This window comes from Salmo salar, chromosome ssa05 (genome assembly GCF_905237065.1).
Source record: "Salmo salar chromosome ssa05, Ssal_v3.1, whole genome shotgun sequence".
NCBI lineage: Eukaryota > Metazoa > Chordata > Actinopteri > Salmoniformes > Salmonidae > Salmo > Salmo salar.
This window is the reverse complement of record NC_059446.1, coordinates 54,270,472-54,288,458: the sequence shown is the minus strand read 5'-3', so window position 1 is coordinate 54,288,458 and position 17,987 is coordinate 54,270,472. Positions and strand designations below refer to the sequence as shown.

The 17,987-nt window shown below is 43.5% G+C and overlaps 1 protein-coding gene across 1 annotated transcript; it reads right to left on the bottom strand.

Annotated features, from left to right (window-relative positions):
- Window positions 1-1,228: 1,228 nt before the first annotated feature.
- Window positions 1,229-17,973, bottom strand: LOC106605132 (R-spondin-1). The gene is made up of 5 exons (XM_014200478.2): window positions 17,570-17,973; window positions 13,168-13,359; window positions 9,018-9,161; window positions 7,749-7,955; window positions 1,229-2,736 (listed from the first exon to the last, which is right to left on the bottom strand). Exons 1-5 carry the CDS (start codon window positions 17,667-17,669, stop codon window positions 2,471-2,473), a joined length of 909 nt encoding a protein of 302 aa, XP_014055953.1. The 5' UTR covers window positions 17,670-17,973; the 3' UTR covers window positions 1,229-2,470.
- Window positions 17,974-17,987: the final 14 nt, after the last annotated feature.

Genomic DNA, 17,987 nt, shown 5'->3' with positions numbered 1-17,987 from the left:
TGCGTTTATTTTCAGCAAACTTAATATGTTAATATTTGTATGAACATAAGATTCAACAACAGACATAAACTGAACAAGTTCCACAGATGTAACTAACAGAAATTGAATAATGTGTCCATGGACAAAGGGGGGGGGGGGTCAAAATCAAAAGTAACAGTCAGTATCTGATGTGGCCACCAGCTACATTAAGTAGTGCAGTGCATCTCCTCCTCATGGACTGCACCAGATTTGCCAGTTCTTGCTGTGAGATGTTACCCCACTCTTCCACCAAGGCACCTGCAAGTTCCCGGACATTTCTGGGGGGGGAATGGCCCTAGCCCTCACCCTGCGATCCAACAGGTCCCAGACATGCTCAAGGGGATTGAGATCCGGGCTCTTCGCTGGTCACGGCACAACACTGACATTCCTGTCTTGCAGGAAATCACGCACAGAACGAGCAGTATGGCTGGTGGCATTGTCATGCTGGTGGGTCATGTCAGGATGAGCCTGCAGGAAGGGTACCACATGAGGGAGGAAGATGTCTTCCCTGTAATACACAGCGTTGAGATTGCCTGCACTGACAACAAGCTCAGTCCAATGATGCTGTGACACACCGCTCCAGACCATGATGGACCCTCCACCTCCAAATCGATCCCGCTCCAGAGTGCAGGCCTCGGTGTAACGCTCATTCCTTCGACAATAAATGCGAATCCGACCATCACCCCTGGTGAGACAAAACCACGACTCGTCAGAGAAGAACACTTTTTGCCAGTCCTGTCTGGTCCAGCGACGGTGGGTTTGTGCCCATAGGCGACGTTGTTGCCGGTGATGTCTGGTGAGGACCTGCCTAACAATAGGCCTACAAGCCCTCAGTCCAGCCTCTCTCAGCCTATTGCGGACAGTCTGAGCACTGATGGAGGGATTGTGCGTGCCTGGTGTAACTCGGGCAGTTGTTGTTGCCATCCTGTACCTGTCCAGCAGGTGTGATGTTCAGATGTACCGATCCTGTGCAGGTGTTGTTACATGTGGTCTGCCACTGCGAGGACGATCAGCTGTTCGTCCTGTCTCCCTGTAGCGCCGTCTTAGGCGTCTCACAGTACAGACATTGCAATTTATTGCCCTGGCCACATTTGCAGTCCTCATGCCTCCTTGCAGCATGCCTAAGGCACATTCACGCAGATGAGCAGGGACCCTGGGCATCTTTCGTTTGGTGTTTTTCAGAGTTAGTAGAAAGGCCTCTTTAGTGTCCCTAAGTTTTCATAACTGTGACCTTAATTGCCTACCGTCTGTAAGCTGTTACTGTCTTAACCGTTCCACAGGTTCATGTTCATTAATTGTTTATGGTTCATTGAACAAGCATGGGAAACAGTGTTTAAACCCTTTACAATGAAGACCTGTGAAGTTATTTGTATTTTTACGAATGATCTTTGATCGACAGGGTCCTGAAAAAGGGACGTGTCTTTTTTTTGCTGAGTTTATATAAAATTTCCCATTCTACCAGATTGATACGTACACACACATTAAGCTTATGTGCAGAAACACATATATACCCACACAAATATACATACACTTGTTTGACCACTACTTCACAAAAACATTTTGCTGAAATTTTGTAAACATACAGACAGGCACGAATGCACACACAGACACTCACAACACACATACACAGTTTTCATCCTTAACTTTTTATGCTGAAGATACCAAAACATTATTCTATTTGAAATTAAGAACTAAGCTATTATGTGGGTAACCTTTGTCTAACACCAGATCAGGATTTGAACTAAAGCCGTATAAACTTTCTCTATATTGTTGCTGGTTTGTTTTGGAGTGGATTCTCTACAAACCAAAAATTTCATTAAAATATGTTTTCCTTCAAAACCACACATTTGTTCCAGTGCCTTTCTTTTGTTTAATCATAAAATAGAATTAAAATAAAGAATCTTAATACTGTTCATTTTCTCTATATCACAACAACATCTCCTTAGAAATATCTACTTGCTACCATTCACAAAACATGAGTCGTCAACATTGAAAAATAGATTTTGAAAAGCACATCAGGGATTCTAATGGAATGTAGAGATCCTTGATCATTGTGAAGACTCCATCTTGAAATTCTCATATTCAGTGTCTTCCACTGTTCAGCCACTGGGATCTCCATCTGCCAACTCCATGATAAACCTGGGAGCGGTGAAATTAAACATGTTGACCCTACTGCAAGGCTTACAGTGGAACCCTCCACATTGCACATTCACCTTCTTCCCTCCAAGTCTGATAAGTCCAAGTCCTGATCCTCATTTATTGCAGCAATCCTCCAGTTCTCTTAGAGCATCTTCTAGAATGCATAGCAGCATTAATCCTTTTCTTCATCAGTTTGATATTGTCTCCTCTGTCCACTGTCTGTCTCTTAATAATGGCCAATGCAGGTGGATGTTGCCTAGTCGCCTTGTTTTTGTCCCTCCTTGTCCCCACTAAGTCCCAACGTGAGTAAGGCCTAGGCTACTGTGCTAGGGGTAAGGCTGGGCGCGGTGGTGGCCTGGTTTTGGCCCTTTTTCCTCCTGCCGCCTCCCTTGCCACCCTCTCTTCCTCCTTTTCCTCCCTCTTTGCCCCCCTCTCTGCTTCCTTCTTTTCCTCCCTCTTTGCCACCCTTCTTGCCACCCTCTTTGCCACCCTCTTTGCCCTCGTGGCCATGGCCTCGGACGTTTTCTTTGTCTCGCCTCCTCTGCTGGTCTCGTCGCTCGCCCTTATTCTTATTCCCATCTGGATAGAAAAACAGATTGAAATGCATTATAACACGACTACGACACCAAAATAACAGGGTAGTTGGGCTCAGCTTTTATAAACAGGGCTTTGATGGTGTGTGTTTTAAGTACAGTAGAGTCAGAATGAGGTTGGTAGACCTTGACATTAACCCATATTCACAACAGTTCAACAACAAGTGGCATTGTGTGGATACCCCGGTTCCTAGCTTTCCTATCAGGCCCTTTTAATACCGGCAAATTGCCACAAAGCCCCAGGTATGCAGCTCAGGATCCAGAGCCTTTCATAAAAGCCACCATGACGCAACACAGTGCTGCATTGGGCTGACAGGAAACACACAGCAGTGCCATAACGACAGGCCGGAAAACAGTAATCAAACCTTTGTGAGGAGTGTGGCCGCGACTCCGAGCCGGACACGTCTTAACACTCGCAGAGACAATGGCTGATGGAACATAATAGTTCATGTAAACAGTTGGGAGCCGGTTGAGGTGAGCTCCTTTCTTAATGTCTGCCTTCCCTTCCCTCTCCACTCCACCTCCCCCCGCACCCTCGTCTTCCCCTCCTCTTTCTCTCACTCTTGCTGCAGGCTGTTGTCTGGACTTCCACCTGGCACACAGTTTAAGTGCATAATTGCTCCCTAAATACAAACATCCATTAAGAGTAGCTTTCCAGAAAAAACATTCAGGAGAGGATAAAACAGAGGAATGAAAGTAAATCAACACGGTTGAAGTGGAGTGAAAGAGTCCTTCATGTCCTGTACATACAGCTATAGATTGTTCAACATGCGAGCACTCATTGACATCCTCTTGACATTGTTGATGTAAATTGCGCTACGCCACTACACCGCTAAGCCACAATGAGGTTAACATGTTGGAGCTCTAATCACAGCGTGTGTGGGTGTGTGTCTACGTGTGTGTGTGTGGCTTGTTCGTGTGTTCGATCAGGCGTGGGTATAAACAATCTTTCACGCACATAAACGGGAATGGATGTTTGTGTCAGGTGTCAGACAGTGGTTGTTTATACTGGGCTGATGAGTACTCCCACGATGAGAGGAAACTGGGCAGTTAGGCTGAGGGATGTTTTCTATGAACTTGTGTGTTGAGTCTCCACGTTCCCTAGAAACAGAGACTCAAAACACTCACTAAGGGGGCTGGACAGCATTCGCCAAGGCTAATTGTTTGACAACAGGAGGCTCATGGAGCATTCTTGTTTGTTTGCTTTAATAATATTATATTATATTTAAACAATAAGGCCAGAGGGGGTGTGGTATATGGCCAATATACCACGGCTACGGGTTGTTCTTATGAACGACGCAACGCGGACTGCCTGGACACAGCCCTTAGCTGTGGTATATTGGCGATATACCACAAACCCCCGAGGTGCCTTATTGCTATTATAAACTGTCTACCGACGTAATTAGAGTAGTAAAAATACATGTTTTGTCATACCCGTGGTATACCGTCTGGTATACCATGGCTGTCAGCCAATGAGCATTTAGGGCTAGAACAGTTATATAATTAAGCAATAAGGAACGAGGGTGTGTGGTATATGGCCAATATACCACGACTAATGGCTGTTCTTATGCACGACGCATTGCATCGAGCCCTGAATGCTGATTGGCTGCCATGGTATATCAGACCGTATATTAGCCGTGGTATATTGACCATATACCACACCTCCTCGGGCCTTATTGCTAAATTATATAACTGTTGTAATAGGCCTACGCCTATTTTCTCCATTCTGCACCACGTGCTTTGTTAGCTTGTTTTCTAAGTAATTTGTTTGTTATTTGAATGTATTTGAAAGTAGGCAAAGACAAAAAGCCTTGATATTACTCAAATATGCTCCATCTCAGTATAAACCAATGAAAATCCCTATTTAGTAGACCTGCAAACATTTACGTATTTAATGGCGCATATTTTGAATAAAGAGACCCCTGAAACTAAATGAGTTTCAATAAGCATTCCTATCATTTATTTAACGAGGACCTGGCAGGAGCACAGGTGTGCAGTTTCTTTCCCTTTGTTCGGTAGAAAACAGGCAGAGGCAGACCTAATACAGTAGTCCACTAACTAGAAGTAGTTGATGTTACTTTTCTTGAGACACGCAGGGCCAAAGTCATTAAAGCATCTGTCTCTGTAGGGCCCTATTGGCCAGTTGGCTCCTGACATTGGGGGCTGTGTCACATTTCTTAGGGGAGTGTTGACAAGACTTGATTACTAGCTTTGTAAAGTATGCATGTGTTGACTGCCTTGAGTAAATAAACCATTTCTGGGAGATTCATTTCTCCCCCTAATGAAAACAAAATGGAGACCATTTGAATTTGGAAGACATTTGTTTCTGTTTAGAGTAATGTGCTATTGTCAGTGAACCTGGGGAGTTACAGTAAGGGCCGTTGTGTGAGTGTGTACAGCAGGACCTGGGCTGATTCTCTCACTGTGCAAGGACTTAATTAGACCCGTGACAAGCCCGCTAATGGACCGAGGGGGACTCCATCAATTTATGACAGCCATGATTGAAGCTCCACTCCATCCAAGCTAAACAACTATGGCCTGACAAAAGCAATCACGCATTTAGCAAATTCTGTTTTCGTGCGGGCCTATTTGTAAAAAGCTGCAGGAAGAAAAAGGGGAAAGCTTGGCCAAATCGACACAAAGCGTGAGATCTGCAGACCAGTAAATCACTGGTGTTATACAAGCACTGCACCCTGTGTTTTTTTACAGCGGCCCCGTCGGCCAAGTCTTGCAGATGGATTCGCATCCTCGCTAATTTAGCACATGGCAAGTTTTTTTAAGCACATGAAAAAGGGCTTAGTCAAGGTCATGATACCCATCGCCTATGAATTAATTCACATAAGAACATTTATTTGTTATGCGCCTTGACAGGAGATACTTACTCATTTTCACAACAGTGTATTCTGACACCAGAATAAGGAAAACAAGTCGAAGCTAATGCCTGTCATCTCTCAATGTCAAGCTGTCAACATTTCACAACTGGAGTCACATCATACGTCTCAATCATACGTCTCAGACTCCTGAGTCCTGACACACCACAGTCAATTGTTCCAACACGGCAGCCCGTTCCCTCATTTTCCCTCCTTTCACAACACCACTCGCTAAGTTTAGAAATTTGGCATTCCGCACTACACATTTATGGGGCAGTTTATAATATTTCACTGTTAATTACTCTTCTCAATCCATGGTGGAAATTCTTTACAGGATGCAGGCGTCAAGCAGTGTAAATTTGCCTCTCATTTCTCAAACAGTGCTGTCCTGGTCCTGTCCAGTGTGAAGCAAGCCCACTCCTCCCTGAAGAATTACAAGCAAGAGCTCGTATATATCCTCCCTCTAAGGATTTCTACATCTAATGTTGTATAATGTTGTTTCTGTGTGCATTTTCACGTATTCCATCTGTTACATATTGCATAACTGACATGATTCTTCATTGATTCTTTACAATGGGTAAACTGACGTTTGTTGAAAACTGTTAATCAAAATAGTAGCAGCCCTGAAATCCAATAAGCGTACCACCCGCTCATAAAGTTTGGGAATATTGTTTGTTTACTGCACACTAAGTCCTTGTAAAGAAATGGAAGCTTCCAACTTTGATTCAACATGTACATTAATTAGCTGCCAAATAAAATATTCACATGGATTAAAACCAGGAATTACAGTGGGAAAAGTAGGAGATAGAAACAGTGGCCAAATGGGCCCGTTGTCAGCCGATCCAAGCCATACAAAACAACTCCTTTCACTTCAAATCAACATTTACAAATCGACTCCAAACCTTTCTCTACCTTTTTATTGGGTCGATCACAAGGCTAAGCATCTCAGCCATGCTGGTCAATAAAGTTTTGACTGGTCCGTTTTATTTTATAAGGCAGAGTTCATTGAAACTTACTGACCGGGCCTCCCGAGTGGCGCAGCGGTGCTAGAGGCGTTACTACAGACCCGGGTTCATTCCCGGGCTGTGCCACAACCGGCTGTGGCTGGGAGTCCCATAGGACAGCACACACTTAGCCCAGCGTCGTCCGGGTTAGGGAACGATTTGGCCGGGGGGGTTTTACTTGGCTCATCACACTCTAGCGACTCCTTGTGGAGGGCCAGGTGTCTGCAGGCTGACCCCGGTCGCCAGTTGAACGTTGTTTCCTCTGACACATTGGTGCAGCTGGCTTCCGGGCTAAGCTGGCGGGTGTTTAGGAGCGCGGTTAGGCGGGTCATGTTTCGGAGAACGCATGACTCCACATTCGCCTCTCCCGAGCCCATTGGGAAGTTGCAGCAATGAGACAAGATCGAAATTGGGGAGAAAAGTACAAAAATAATACAAAATACAAAAATAATACAATAAAAACACTTACTGACCAAAGGAGAGGCCTTTTGGTTTCTTGACTACTTGAATAAACTCCATCTTATAAAACCAAATTCTACTAAAAAAGTGTTATGTGCCAAAGAACAACAACGGAGTAGTACTAATTAAAGCATGATTAATGTGTTATCAAATTGAGTGTTACCGGGCAGATATTTAGCTTAGCAACATTAGCCAGCTCTGAAACAAGATGGTGGATGAATGATAAGAGCTAGAGCAAACATGTCAGAGCCATGTAAACCTCACGCCTCGTTGAGCTTCAAAACAAACAGTCCAACTCCAGCTCTTATCGTCGTCCAACTCTGCAGTGCACTGCATGGCACCCTCCCATCTACCTTGCCTGTTTGGCTCTTTAGGAGTGTTTGTTTACATGGTTCGCAGTCAGAGGCTCAGTGTCCTTACTGAGCCAACACTTTTGAGGTTCCAGGTCATGGTCATACAGGGGGTTAGAGCAAGGAGTTTATGACTTCATCAGAAAAGGTGCTAATCACAATATTATTGACTTTGTAGTTGTGTTGAAGTGTTGTTTTGTCATCTTTCATCTACTGTCTCATTCCTGTCCTTTATCCATCCATATATTAATTATTTGTTTTACTCCATTTCCTCTCGTTGCCACTCCCCTACTGTAGGTATGTGTTAGTCCTCACCTCCTTTTCCACATGGTGTCTTCTGCACTGTGCACTTCTGCCTCTCAGTCTGTGGAGCACATGGCCGGGGGGAGGACGCAGAGACCGTGTCAGGGCTGGAGGCATGAAGAAGCTCTTGCATTCTGGTCTGTGTGCCTTTCTTAAAGCCACACGTCTTGTTCTTCTTCATACAGGGACCCCATGGGCTCCATTCGCCCAGTTCACATTCTACAGGTGGGATAGAAAAGAGGACAGAAGTTAAATACAGTTTTAGATGCACACACATAGATGACATGCAACAAGCCCCAAGTGAAACCCAGTAAGCTTTAGATTTCAACAGGTCTTACATGTTCACAGTGAGAAAATAATGCAGAGGAACTTATCTCACCCAAATCAGACATCCTCCATTTGGCCTTATCAAGCCCAAAGCCTCTATGTTACCAAGTCTGTCCAGTTTATCTAGAGACCTCAACTGTTTTACCCCTAGTGACATGCTGTTGAGCTTAAGTCATGACTCCATCTGTCAGGAGCTGGTTTCAATCGTGGGGGAAATTTCTACCTTTTCTGGGAAAATATTTTGACTTTTTTGTGAAAGGCTGGGGGGTGGGAGGGGATGAAGCAAGCAAACTTCATACTGCCAAAAACAATGACAGGGAAATTAGCCTTGCAGAGTAATGCCATTAGTGCTCTATTTGCTTACTTGTGACAGAAATAATTTCAAAAGAAATCAATAAAATGTCCTTATCATCCAGCAGGCCTCCCTCAGAAGTTCAGCTCGCTCGCTGGTGATTGAGAAACAGCAGACAGAGAAAGAAGAACAGAGGAGGAGGAGAGCTCAACAGAACACAGCTTCTCCACGTCAATCAAGTCTTGAACTTAACTCTCATATGGCAGACGATATTCATCCGACAGGCAGAACATACTTGGCTGCTGATAGCTGAAGGGTATTTAGTATACCATGTGCGATGGGTTAGGGTGAACGGGGGTGCATGATGGGGTCAAATATGCACCTGAGAAACATTTAAGACTTTGTGACAGGCTCTCAACACAAAAATTCATCACACTTAACTTTATATGCTTAACACTCAATGTATGGGTAGTGTGGGACTTACAGTAATATTCTCTGAGCCATTGAGATAGTGAACTAACATTTTAGCCATCTTATTCAAAAGCTAATATGTGCCAAAAGGCAACATGCCCTTAAACTCATAGTTCATAATCCAGTTCAGTGTCAGCTGTGAGTGAAGCTGTGGCAGGGGGTGAAAGGAAGAGAGGTCAGAGGTCACTCACCTACACACTCCATGGTACCGTTGGTGGTGCTGAGGCCTTCAGGGCAGCTGGGGTAGCATCGCCCTCTGTGTGAATATAAGCCCTCCTTACATTTTGTGCAAAAATTTCGATTGAAACACTCCTCACAATTCTCTATTTTACATTCTGAAAGGAAAAGGGGGGGGGGACCATGAGACAAAGAGAGGAGAGAATGAGAAAATTAAAGCGCACTTAGTTGAGTTCATATTCATTGTGTTAACATAGTATACATGTACACGTTGCATTAACTGACAGCATAACACATCACTGTTAATTGTTCTGGCTTCAAGCTTCCGTGTTAATACAGAATAATACAGTATTACTATACAAAAACAGCAAAGTATGTTTAAAAAATGTGAAGCCTTTCTGCTGCACGAAAGGATCCTCTTCTCCTCGGGGGAGGACAAGAATGTAGCCTGATTTTTATCTCCTATGAGAGATTTATTAGTGATAAAACAATGGGGAGAGACTCTTGGGGGGATTCTGCATGAATAACACCCATGTCTTAAAAGCATATGCATACCACGGCTACATTTTTTGGAAAGCGGGTGGCCCCGAGTACGGGCCAAGAGTAGAAAGCACGTCAGCGGATTTCCAGAGGTCTCCACGCACCTTTGCCTCGTTAAAAACTCAGCTTCTCCAGTCAAACAAACAACTACTTTAAATTGAGGGTAATTATGGGCACGGGAGAATGAAAAACAGACACCTTAGAGGACTACCAAGAGCCCCCCTTTCCCATCCCAACCCTTCTCCTAGCCCACCTTTTTCATTACCATCATTATCTTATTCTGAAATAATAACATTTTCTCTGCCAAAACCAGAGTGGAGAAACAGAGGCACGCTAAGCGAAGGTCACAGATGTAATCCTTACATCTCTGGGTTGGAATATCTGTGAATATCCAGTCACAAAACACTAGACACCTTTCCCATAAACAACTAAAATAAATAATGTCTAGTCGGCTGGAGTCTTGCCAGGAGTTCGAAACGAGCTAAAGGGAAGAATCCTCGTTGGGATTTTAATGACCTAACCTCAATTATTACTTTAAGCTCTTGACAGCTAAATTTGACTTTAGTGATGTTTGGAGAAAATACTTTTACAAATGCAGACATAATGTAAAACAAATGTGGCTAACAAGACATCTTGGGGATTTCGATATGTCCTAAATGGAAGCGGCTGACTGGATACTAACAGCAGGTTAGCCACGGAGAGGCTTGAGAAGGAGGTGGAGGAGACTAACCAGCATGCACAGCGGCCTTTCAGGATTCAGTGGACAACATTGAAACAATAACGGCTAAGGTTAAGTTAATTTCAAGTGACAGTAAAACATTAACAAAAATGTGGGGATTAGAGTAAGCCAGAAGTTTTGTTGTTTTTATCCAAATTTGACTATTTTCCCAAACCTACTTCCTGAGTACCTAGCAGACAGACATGCTCTGAGTTTATGGCCCTATGATAATGTTCACATACAGTACATGTACAAATGTTTGTCAGGCTATTGCAAATCCCCAAATTCACTTTTAACAAGGCACACCTGTTAATTGAAATACATTCCAGGTGACTAACTCATGAAGCTGGTTGAGAGAATGCCAAGAGTGTGCAAAGCTGTCATCAAGGCAAAGGGTGGCTACTTTGAAGAATCTCAAATATAAAATATATTTTGATTTGTTTAACACTTGTTGTTTACAACATGATTCCATGTGTGTTATTTCATAGTTTATGTTTTCACTATTATTCTACAATGTAGAAAATAGTAAAAATAAAGAAAAACCCTGGAATGAGTAGGTGTCCAAACTTTTGACTGGTACTGTAATATGGAGAACCACAGGACACCTCTGTTTGTTTCGAGACTACTAGCAAATCTTGGTCATGTTCACATTTTAAAATGTTTTGCAACAGAAAACGAAAATGGGTGTTTCTTATTTGGACAAGTCCAGTTATTCCCTCCCATTTTCAGTCATATTTCTTCAATTTGGTGACTAATGAACATGACTTATGATTCTGTTTTCAAAGACATGTGCCTTATGACTGATGGAGAAAAACTAAAGGGCAATACCCCTGAACCATTTCAGTTCCATATTTGTGTTGCATCATGAGTTTACCTGTTAGGAAGTTTGTTTTTAATAGAAATAAACGAAACATTACAGACATCTGCTATTAGATGATGTTGCAACAACCTATCTAACAAAACAACTTTCATACACCAAAACAACCTGCATGTTCTTCCTGTAACAAAATATGACTACAAGTTAGTTGCCTTGCTCTCTAATTGCCTATCATCATAGTCACTTTCCTAAAAAATGAGAAGAAGATATAATTTACCTTTGAAGAGGCAAGTTTAGTTGTATGATTCACAAGGGAACTTGCCAAATGAATAATTCAGTTGTGTCCAGAAAATTAAAATTTACTTTAAAAAGATGGATGTTTTGATACATAAATGGTAAAACTCAATGAATAGGGACTGTGAACTGGCATGAACCCCTGGCTCGCGAGACAAAATAAAAAAAGACATCCTTGAAAGAAACAGACAAACAACAGTGCATTAGAAATGTTTTTCTTTTGAGTTTCTTCCATTCCTGTTTTCCACCCACAAGTAAGAGAAAACAGACCACGAGCCGGGCTCTTGGCACCCCTGGTTCAGAAAAAAGGTGTTTGCGCCACCAGAACCAACATGGAGTAGTTTTGTAAACATTAACATGTACACATGTATACCAACCCTATTCCACCCTATTTCAACCCACACCCCTTAAAGGAGGGCTGGACCTACTGATTTGTTCTCTGTATTTTTGCTTGCTCATTAAGAAATGCAGCTGCCTTGACTGAAGCCAAATGAGAGTTGTCTTGTGGGTGTGGTTTAATGTGGGTGTGTGTTTGCATGTGGGAAGTGTTAGTACATTTACTCTGCAAAAACAGTACAGTGTCACGCCCTGACCATAGAGATCCTTATTATTCTCTATGTTTGGTTAGGTCAGGGTGTGACTCGGGTGGGGAAGTCTATGTTTTTGTTTCTTTGTTTTTGGGCCAGTGTGGTTCCCAATCAGAGGCAGCTGTCTATCGTTGTCTCCGATTGGGAATCATACTTAGCCAGCCTGTTTTCAGCCTGTGTTTGTGGGAGGTTATTTTCTGTTTAGCATTCTGTTGCCTGACAGAACTGTGCGCTTTCGTTTTTTCGCCTTTTGTTATTTTGTTTGAGTGTGTTGTGAAAATAAAGAATCATAAACACTTACCACGCCGCGCCTTGGTCCACTTCTCTTTCGAACGACGAGCGTTACACACAGTTACAGTCACTCACCCTTCTAGATAACTTGAAACAGTCTAACCAGGTCTTGTGTCTGGAATTAGCCTAGGCTAGCTAGTGCTAGCCAACTTCTTTCGCCAATTAGCTTCAGCCGGCTGGTGTGCGACCATTGAAAAAGTGGTTTGACTGGATAGCCTATGTCACGGGCTCGTTAGGGATCATCAATAAATTACCCAATGTAAATGTCATGTTTTAGTTCTCATTGAATTCTTTCAATATGAATTTCTACAATTTATAATCAGTTTAATGGTTTTTAAGTCATTGACATTTGGAGCTATTGAAATGTTCAAATATTGTCCCATGTACACTACCGGTCAAACTTTTTAGAACATTGTAGAATAATAGTGAAGCCATCAAAACTATCAAATAACACATATGGAATCATGTAGCAACCAAAACAGTGTTAAACAAATCATGTCTCAGTTCAAGGCCCATCTCCAGCTTGACAGATACTATTTGCTGGTCTTTATGAGTGTGTTGTCGTGTTGCATGTCATTGCTGTGGCTGTGGTCATGTGGTGAAGAGAGCTCCTTCCACACATGGCACAGCAGTTCAAAATGGAAATTACACCTCACTTCCAACTGGACCACATTAGTGCCCATTGTGTGTTTACCATTATGGTGAAACATTGAGATGATATACATGTTGTACGGTGGAATATTATTGGATGTGGTTTGTTTTGTCCAACACAGAAAAAATGTCAATACAAATATTGGAAACCTTCTTACTGGGGCTTTCCTGGTCAGTTCACATCATAGTCACGAAAAACTCCTCGCCCTACTTATGACACAATGCATTTAAAAAACGAACAACAAAGTCCAAGAATCCAAACTCACGGATGCATCTGTTGGTATCGGGAGTCCGCATGCCGAAGTATCCCTGTGGGCACGAGGCGAGGCACACGCCTATCTGGCGGATGTCATTGCGCTCCAGGAGAATGAAGAGTTTGGGCTTACATTTTATACAGCCATTGTATTCGGAACATCGCTCACAGCCATTTGAGCAAGATGGTGGCCCCTCAGTGCTAACTGTGGAAAGATGAGGGGAAAGAGAGAAGGAGAGGGAGAAAGACAACAGTCATTAAAAACCAACATATAAGGTCCAGTTACCACAAAGTGAATAAAGAGAAGTGTTTATCTGTTGGCTACAAACACTAGATTCAACACTGGCAGTATCAGTGAGGACATGGCCCTTTTCTATTTTTGCACCACATAGCCATAAACCTGGCAGTAGTTCATGTTGCAGCTAATCTAACCAGGGGCCATGCCAAACATCTTTGTTTGAACAGTTTTCTCACTGTTTACTTGAAACTGCTCGCCGGAGATCCTAAACAGATTTTAGTTGAAGAAGCCCGGGTGTTTGGGACTGACATCCCGCGATGATCGATTCCACATCATGCCATGACATCACACAGCAGGGGCCCCCCCGGGGTCAACTAAAAGTGACTCAGCCATCGGGATCTCGCCAATTACACGAACATGCCAGACAAAAAGGGAAATGCGCAAAAATGCATTAAGTTTCTTCCCAACACTTCTATACAGAGCCGAACATGTTTTGGTGTTTTAACCATCCGCCCACGAAGCTGAATATAACAATCTAAGAATTCTACTGAGCCACAAAACGCTGTCTCAAAGCACCCCATCTGCATTTGGCTCTCATCCACATATAAGCCCATGATCATACTTCATATCCCTATTCCCTCATCTTCCCAAAAGGCTAGAACTCGGACACTCTGCTCTGCTACAGCCAGTAATTTAAATGCCTTCCCTGTAGCTCAGTTGGTAGAGCATGGTGTTTGCAACGCCAGGGTTGTGGGTTCGATTCCCACGGGGGGCCAGCAAAAAAAAAAATGTATGAAATTTATGAAATTTATGCATTCACTACTGTAAGTCGCTCTGGATAAGAGCGTCTGCTAAATGACTAAAATGTAAAAAATGTAAATGTAAATGATTGCTCAGAAAGCGTGTCAATATCCACATCCTGTTTCTAGGGGCCATTTGGTGCCAAAATGGCGTTCATCCCGGTTGATTTTCAGGCCTATGTGATATCAGCATCTAAATATACACACACTCACACTGCAATCAATCTGCCATCCCTGTCTCCCAGAGATAAGTTGGGATGGTAAAAGCTTTAAAAATGTTCTCCCCGCAAATCAAGTACACCATGCCTGAGTCATGGTAACCTCGCATGGGGATGTAGCCATGACACAGCCAGACTCTTAACAATTTAATAATGATAAAAGTAACAATCACACTGTGTAATAGTTAACCAAAAGGTGAGGGGGGTGTTTTCGGGTTGTGGCACTATTGTCTGGGAATGGAATGCCATGTACAGTGAGGGAAAAAAGTATTTGATCCGCTGCTGATTTTGTACGTTTGCCCACTGACAAAAAAATTATCAGTTCATAATTTTAATGGTAGGTTTATTTGAACAGTGAGAGACAGAATAACAACAACAAAAAATCCAGAAAAACGCATGTCAAAAATTTTATAAATTGATTTGCATTTTAATGAGGGAAATAAGTATTTGACCCCCTCTCAATCAGAAAGATTTCTGGCTCCCAGGTGTCTTTTATACAGGTAACGAGCTGAGATTAAGAGTGTGCTCCTAATCTCAGCTCGTTACCTGTATAAAAGACACCTGTCCACAGAAGCAATCAATCAGATTACAATCTCTCCACCATGGCCAAGACCAAAGAGCTCTCCAAGGATGTCAGGGACAAGATTGTAGACCTACACAAGGCTGGAATGGGCTACAAGACCATCGCCAAGCAGCTTGGTGAGAAGGTGACAACAGTTGGTGTGATTATTCGCAAATGGAAGAAACACAAAAGAACTGTCAATCTCCCTCGGCCTGGGGCTCCATGCAAGATCTCACCTCGTGGAGTTGCAATGATCATGAGAACGGTGAGGAATCAGCCCAGAACTACACGGGAGGATCTTGTCAATGATCTCAAGGCAGCTGGGACCATAGTCACCAACAAAACAATTGGTAACACACTACGCCATGAAGGACTGAAATCCTGCAGTGCCCTCAAGGTCCCCCTGCTCAAGAAAGCACATATACATGCCCGTCTGAAGTTTGCCAATGAACATCTGAATGAAAGTGTTGCGGTCAGATGAGACCAAAATGGAGCTCTTTGGCATCAACTCAACTCGCCGTGTTTGGAGGAGGAGGAATGCTGCCTATAACCCCAAGAACACCATCCCCACCATCAAACATGGAGGTGGAAAAATTTTTCTGCTAAGGGGACAGGACAACTTCACCGCATCAAAGGCACGATGGACGGGGCCATGTACCATCAAATCTTGTGAGAACCTGGTGAGAACCTCCTTCCCTCAGCCAGGGCATTGAAAATGGGTCGTGGATGGGTATTCCAGCATGACAATGACCAAAAACACACGGCCAAGGCAACAAAGGAGTGGCTCAAGAAGAAGCACATTAAGGTCCTGAAGTGGCCTAGCCAGTCTCCAGACCTTAATCCCATAGAAAATCTGTGGAGGGAGCTGAAGGTTCGAGTTGTCAAACGTCAGCCTCGAAACCTTAATGACTTGGAGAAGATCTGCAAAGAGGAGTGGGACAAAATCCCTCCAGAGATGTATGCAAACCTGGTGGCCAACTACAAGAAACGTCTGACCTCTGTGATTGCCAACAAGGGTTTTGCCACCAAGTACTAAGTCATGTTTTGCAGAGGGGTCAAATAGTTATTTCCCTCATTAAAATGCAAATCATTTTATAAAATTTTTGACATGCGTTTTTCTGGATTTTTGTTGTTATTCTGTCTCTCACTATTCAAATAAACCTACCATTAAAATTACAGACTGATCATTTCTTTGTCAGTGGGCAAACGTACAAAATCAGCAGGGGATCAAATACTTTTTTCCCCTCACTGTATGTTGGGACAGTTTTTGACCCTGCTGATAGAGGTCACGTACTAGAGCATGAGCAGCCATATTACTACTCTGGATGAAGTGTTGTCGAACCAGGACAGACGGGCACAGAACATACGGAGATGATGTGATGAAAATATGTTCTGTAAATTCAATGCAGATATGTCAATTTCTCATTTCTAATCTATAAACAGCTTCGGTCCTAACATATAAAGGCTGTTGCGCGTGGCAAAGTTGAAGCACCTGTTTCCCTGAGTCTAACTCCTACAAGATGAGTTACCCTAAATTATACACTTCAACCACATGATTATCTACCTGCCAGCCAACAGCAGTGGGTAACATAGTCTGTGGGTTAAACCATGCCGGGTCAATCTCACACAATCTCACAATCTCACAGAGACTCTCAGTCTCTATAAAGGGCGCTCTAGTATATTTTAAATAACCCAGAAAATAAACTTGAAAAATCGCTTCAAAATTCAAGGGGGAACACTGTTCACCTGGGATAAAGCTCTTACATGACAATTGACACATGATTCATAGGTCATTGCTAACTCGTAAGGTATGGTAAAACACACTTTGGGCATCAGAAATATATATTTATTGTGTAATGAAAAGACAAAAATTCGAGCAAGACCCATCTGATTAGCCTTTCTTCTGGACATCTATTGCCACGCCGAAGCCAAGCTCTATTTACCAAAGCCAAGCTCAATAAAATTCTGACCTCTCCTGACTGCTTGGATGTTTTTGTGAGGTGGGGGTGTAGGGGTGCAGAGGCTGGTATCCTCTAAAAGCTCTTCTGAGGGAAAAGGCATTATATTATAACCAGTGGTAATGCCTTGCACTGAGATTCACCCCGCTCTGAGGGCAGACACTGAAGCTGAGAGTAAGCTCTGTCTTTGTGGGTGCATGAGGTCAGAAAAGTGTTTATAAAACTACTTGAAAACCAAACAACGCAACATGGTCCAACAACCATGAGCTGAAGTGTCAGAGTTGTTCCACTCAGTGCCTCAGAGGCAGACATGGAGAGAACTGTGGTGCTGAAGCTCTAGCCATAAAACCCAGGGTGAATCCGCCTAAAACCCGACTATAAACATTCTTAATACCCATAAAAGCTCAACATAAACCAAGAAAGGCATAATCATAAAAAGAGGGTCACTCAAAGACAACTGAGGCTACCATAATCCATCTTGGCAAAACAAATAATGAGGATCTAGAAAAATAAACAACATGTAATCTTTACTGCGGCCATTAAATGTTTATAAGAAATGTACCACTGTGGCTCTCAGAGGCTGCATGGAAACCAGAGAAAGAGTGAGTGTGAAAGAGAGAAAGGGATTTGGTAACTCACTCCGTTTCTGCCTCCGTCCCTTTGAGAGCTTGAGTCCGCTGTCGCTGTGACCCATGGAACCGAGAAAGACCATCGCCAGAGCCACCAGTCCCAGCTGCATAGTCCCTGGTGCTGACCGGCCACGCGGGGTCCCCCCTGCAGGCAGACGGATCAGGCGGGGGGCCCCTTCCACTCTGTGACAGGTGGATCACTCTGCCGCCGCTGCTGCTGTTGCTGCTCCTCCCTGCTGCTTCCCTCCCTCCGCTGCTTCTGTCCACTGGGTCTCTCTCTCTCTCTCTCTCTCACCCACTCTCTGTCTCTCACTGTCTCTCTCTACGGGCTGCTGCGTCCACAAATCCCTTCAGTAGAGGATTATGCTGCTGCAGCTGCAAATCCAAACATGCCCGGGGCACAAGCCATAACGGTGGTGTGTGTGTGT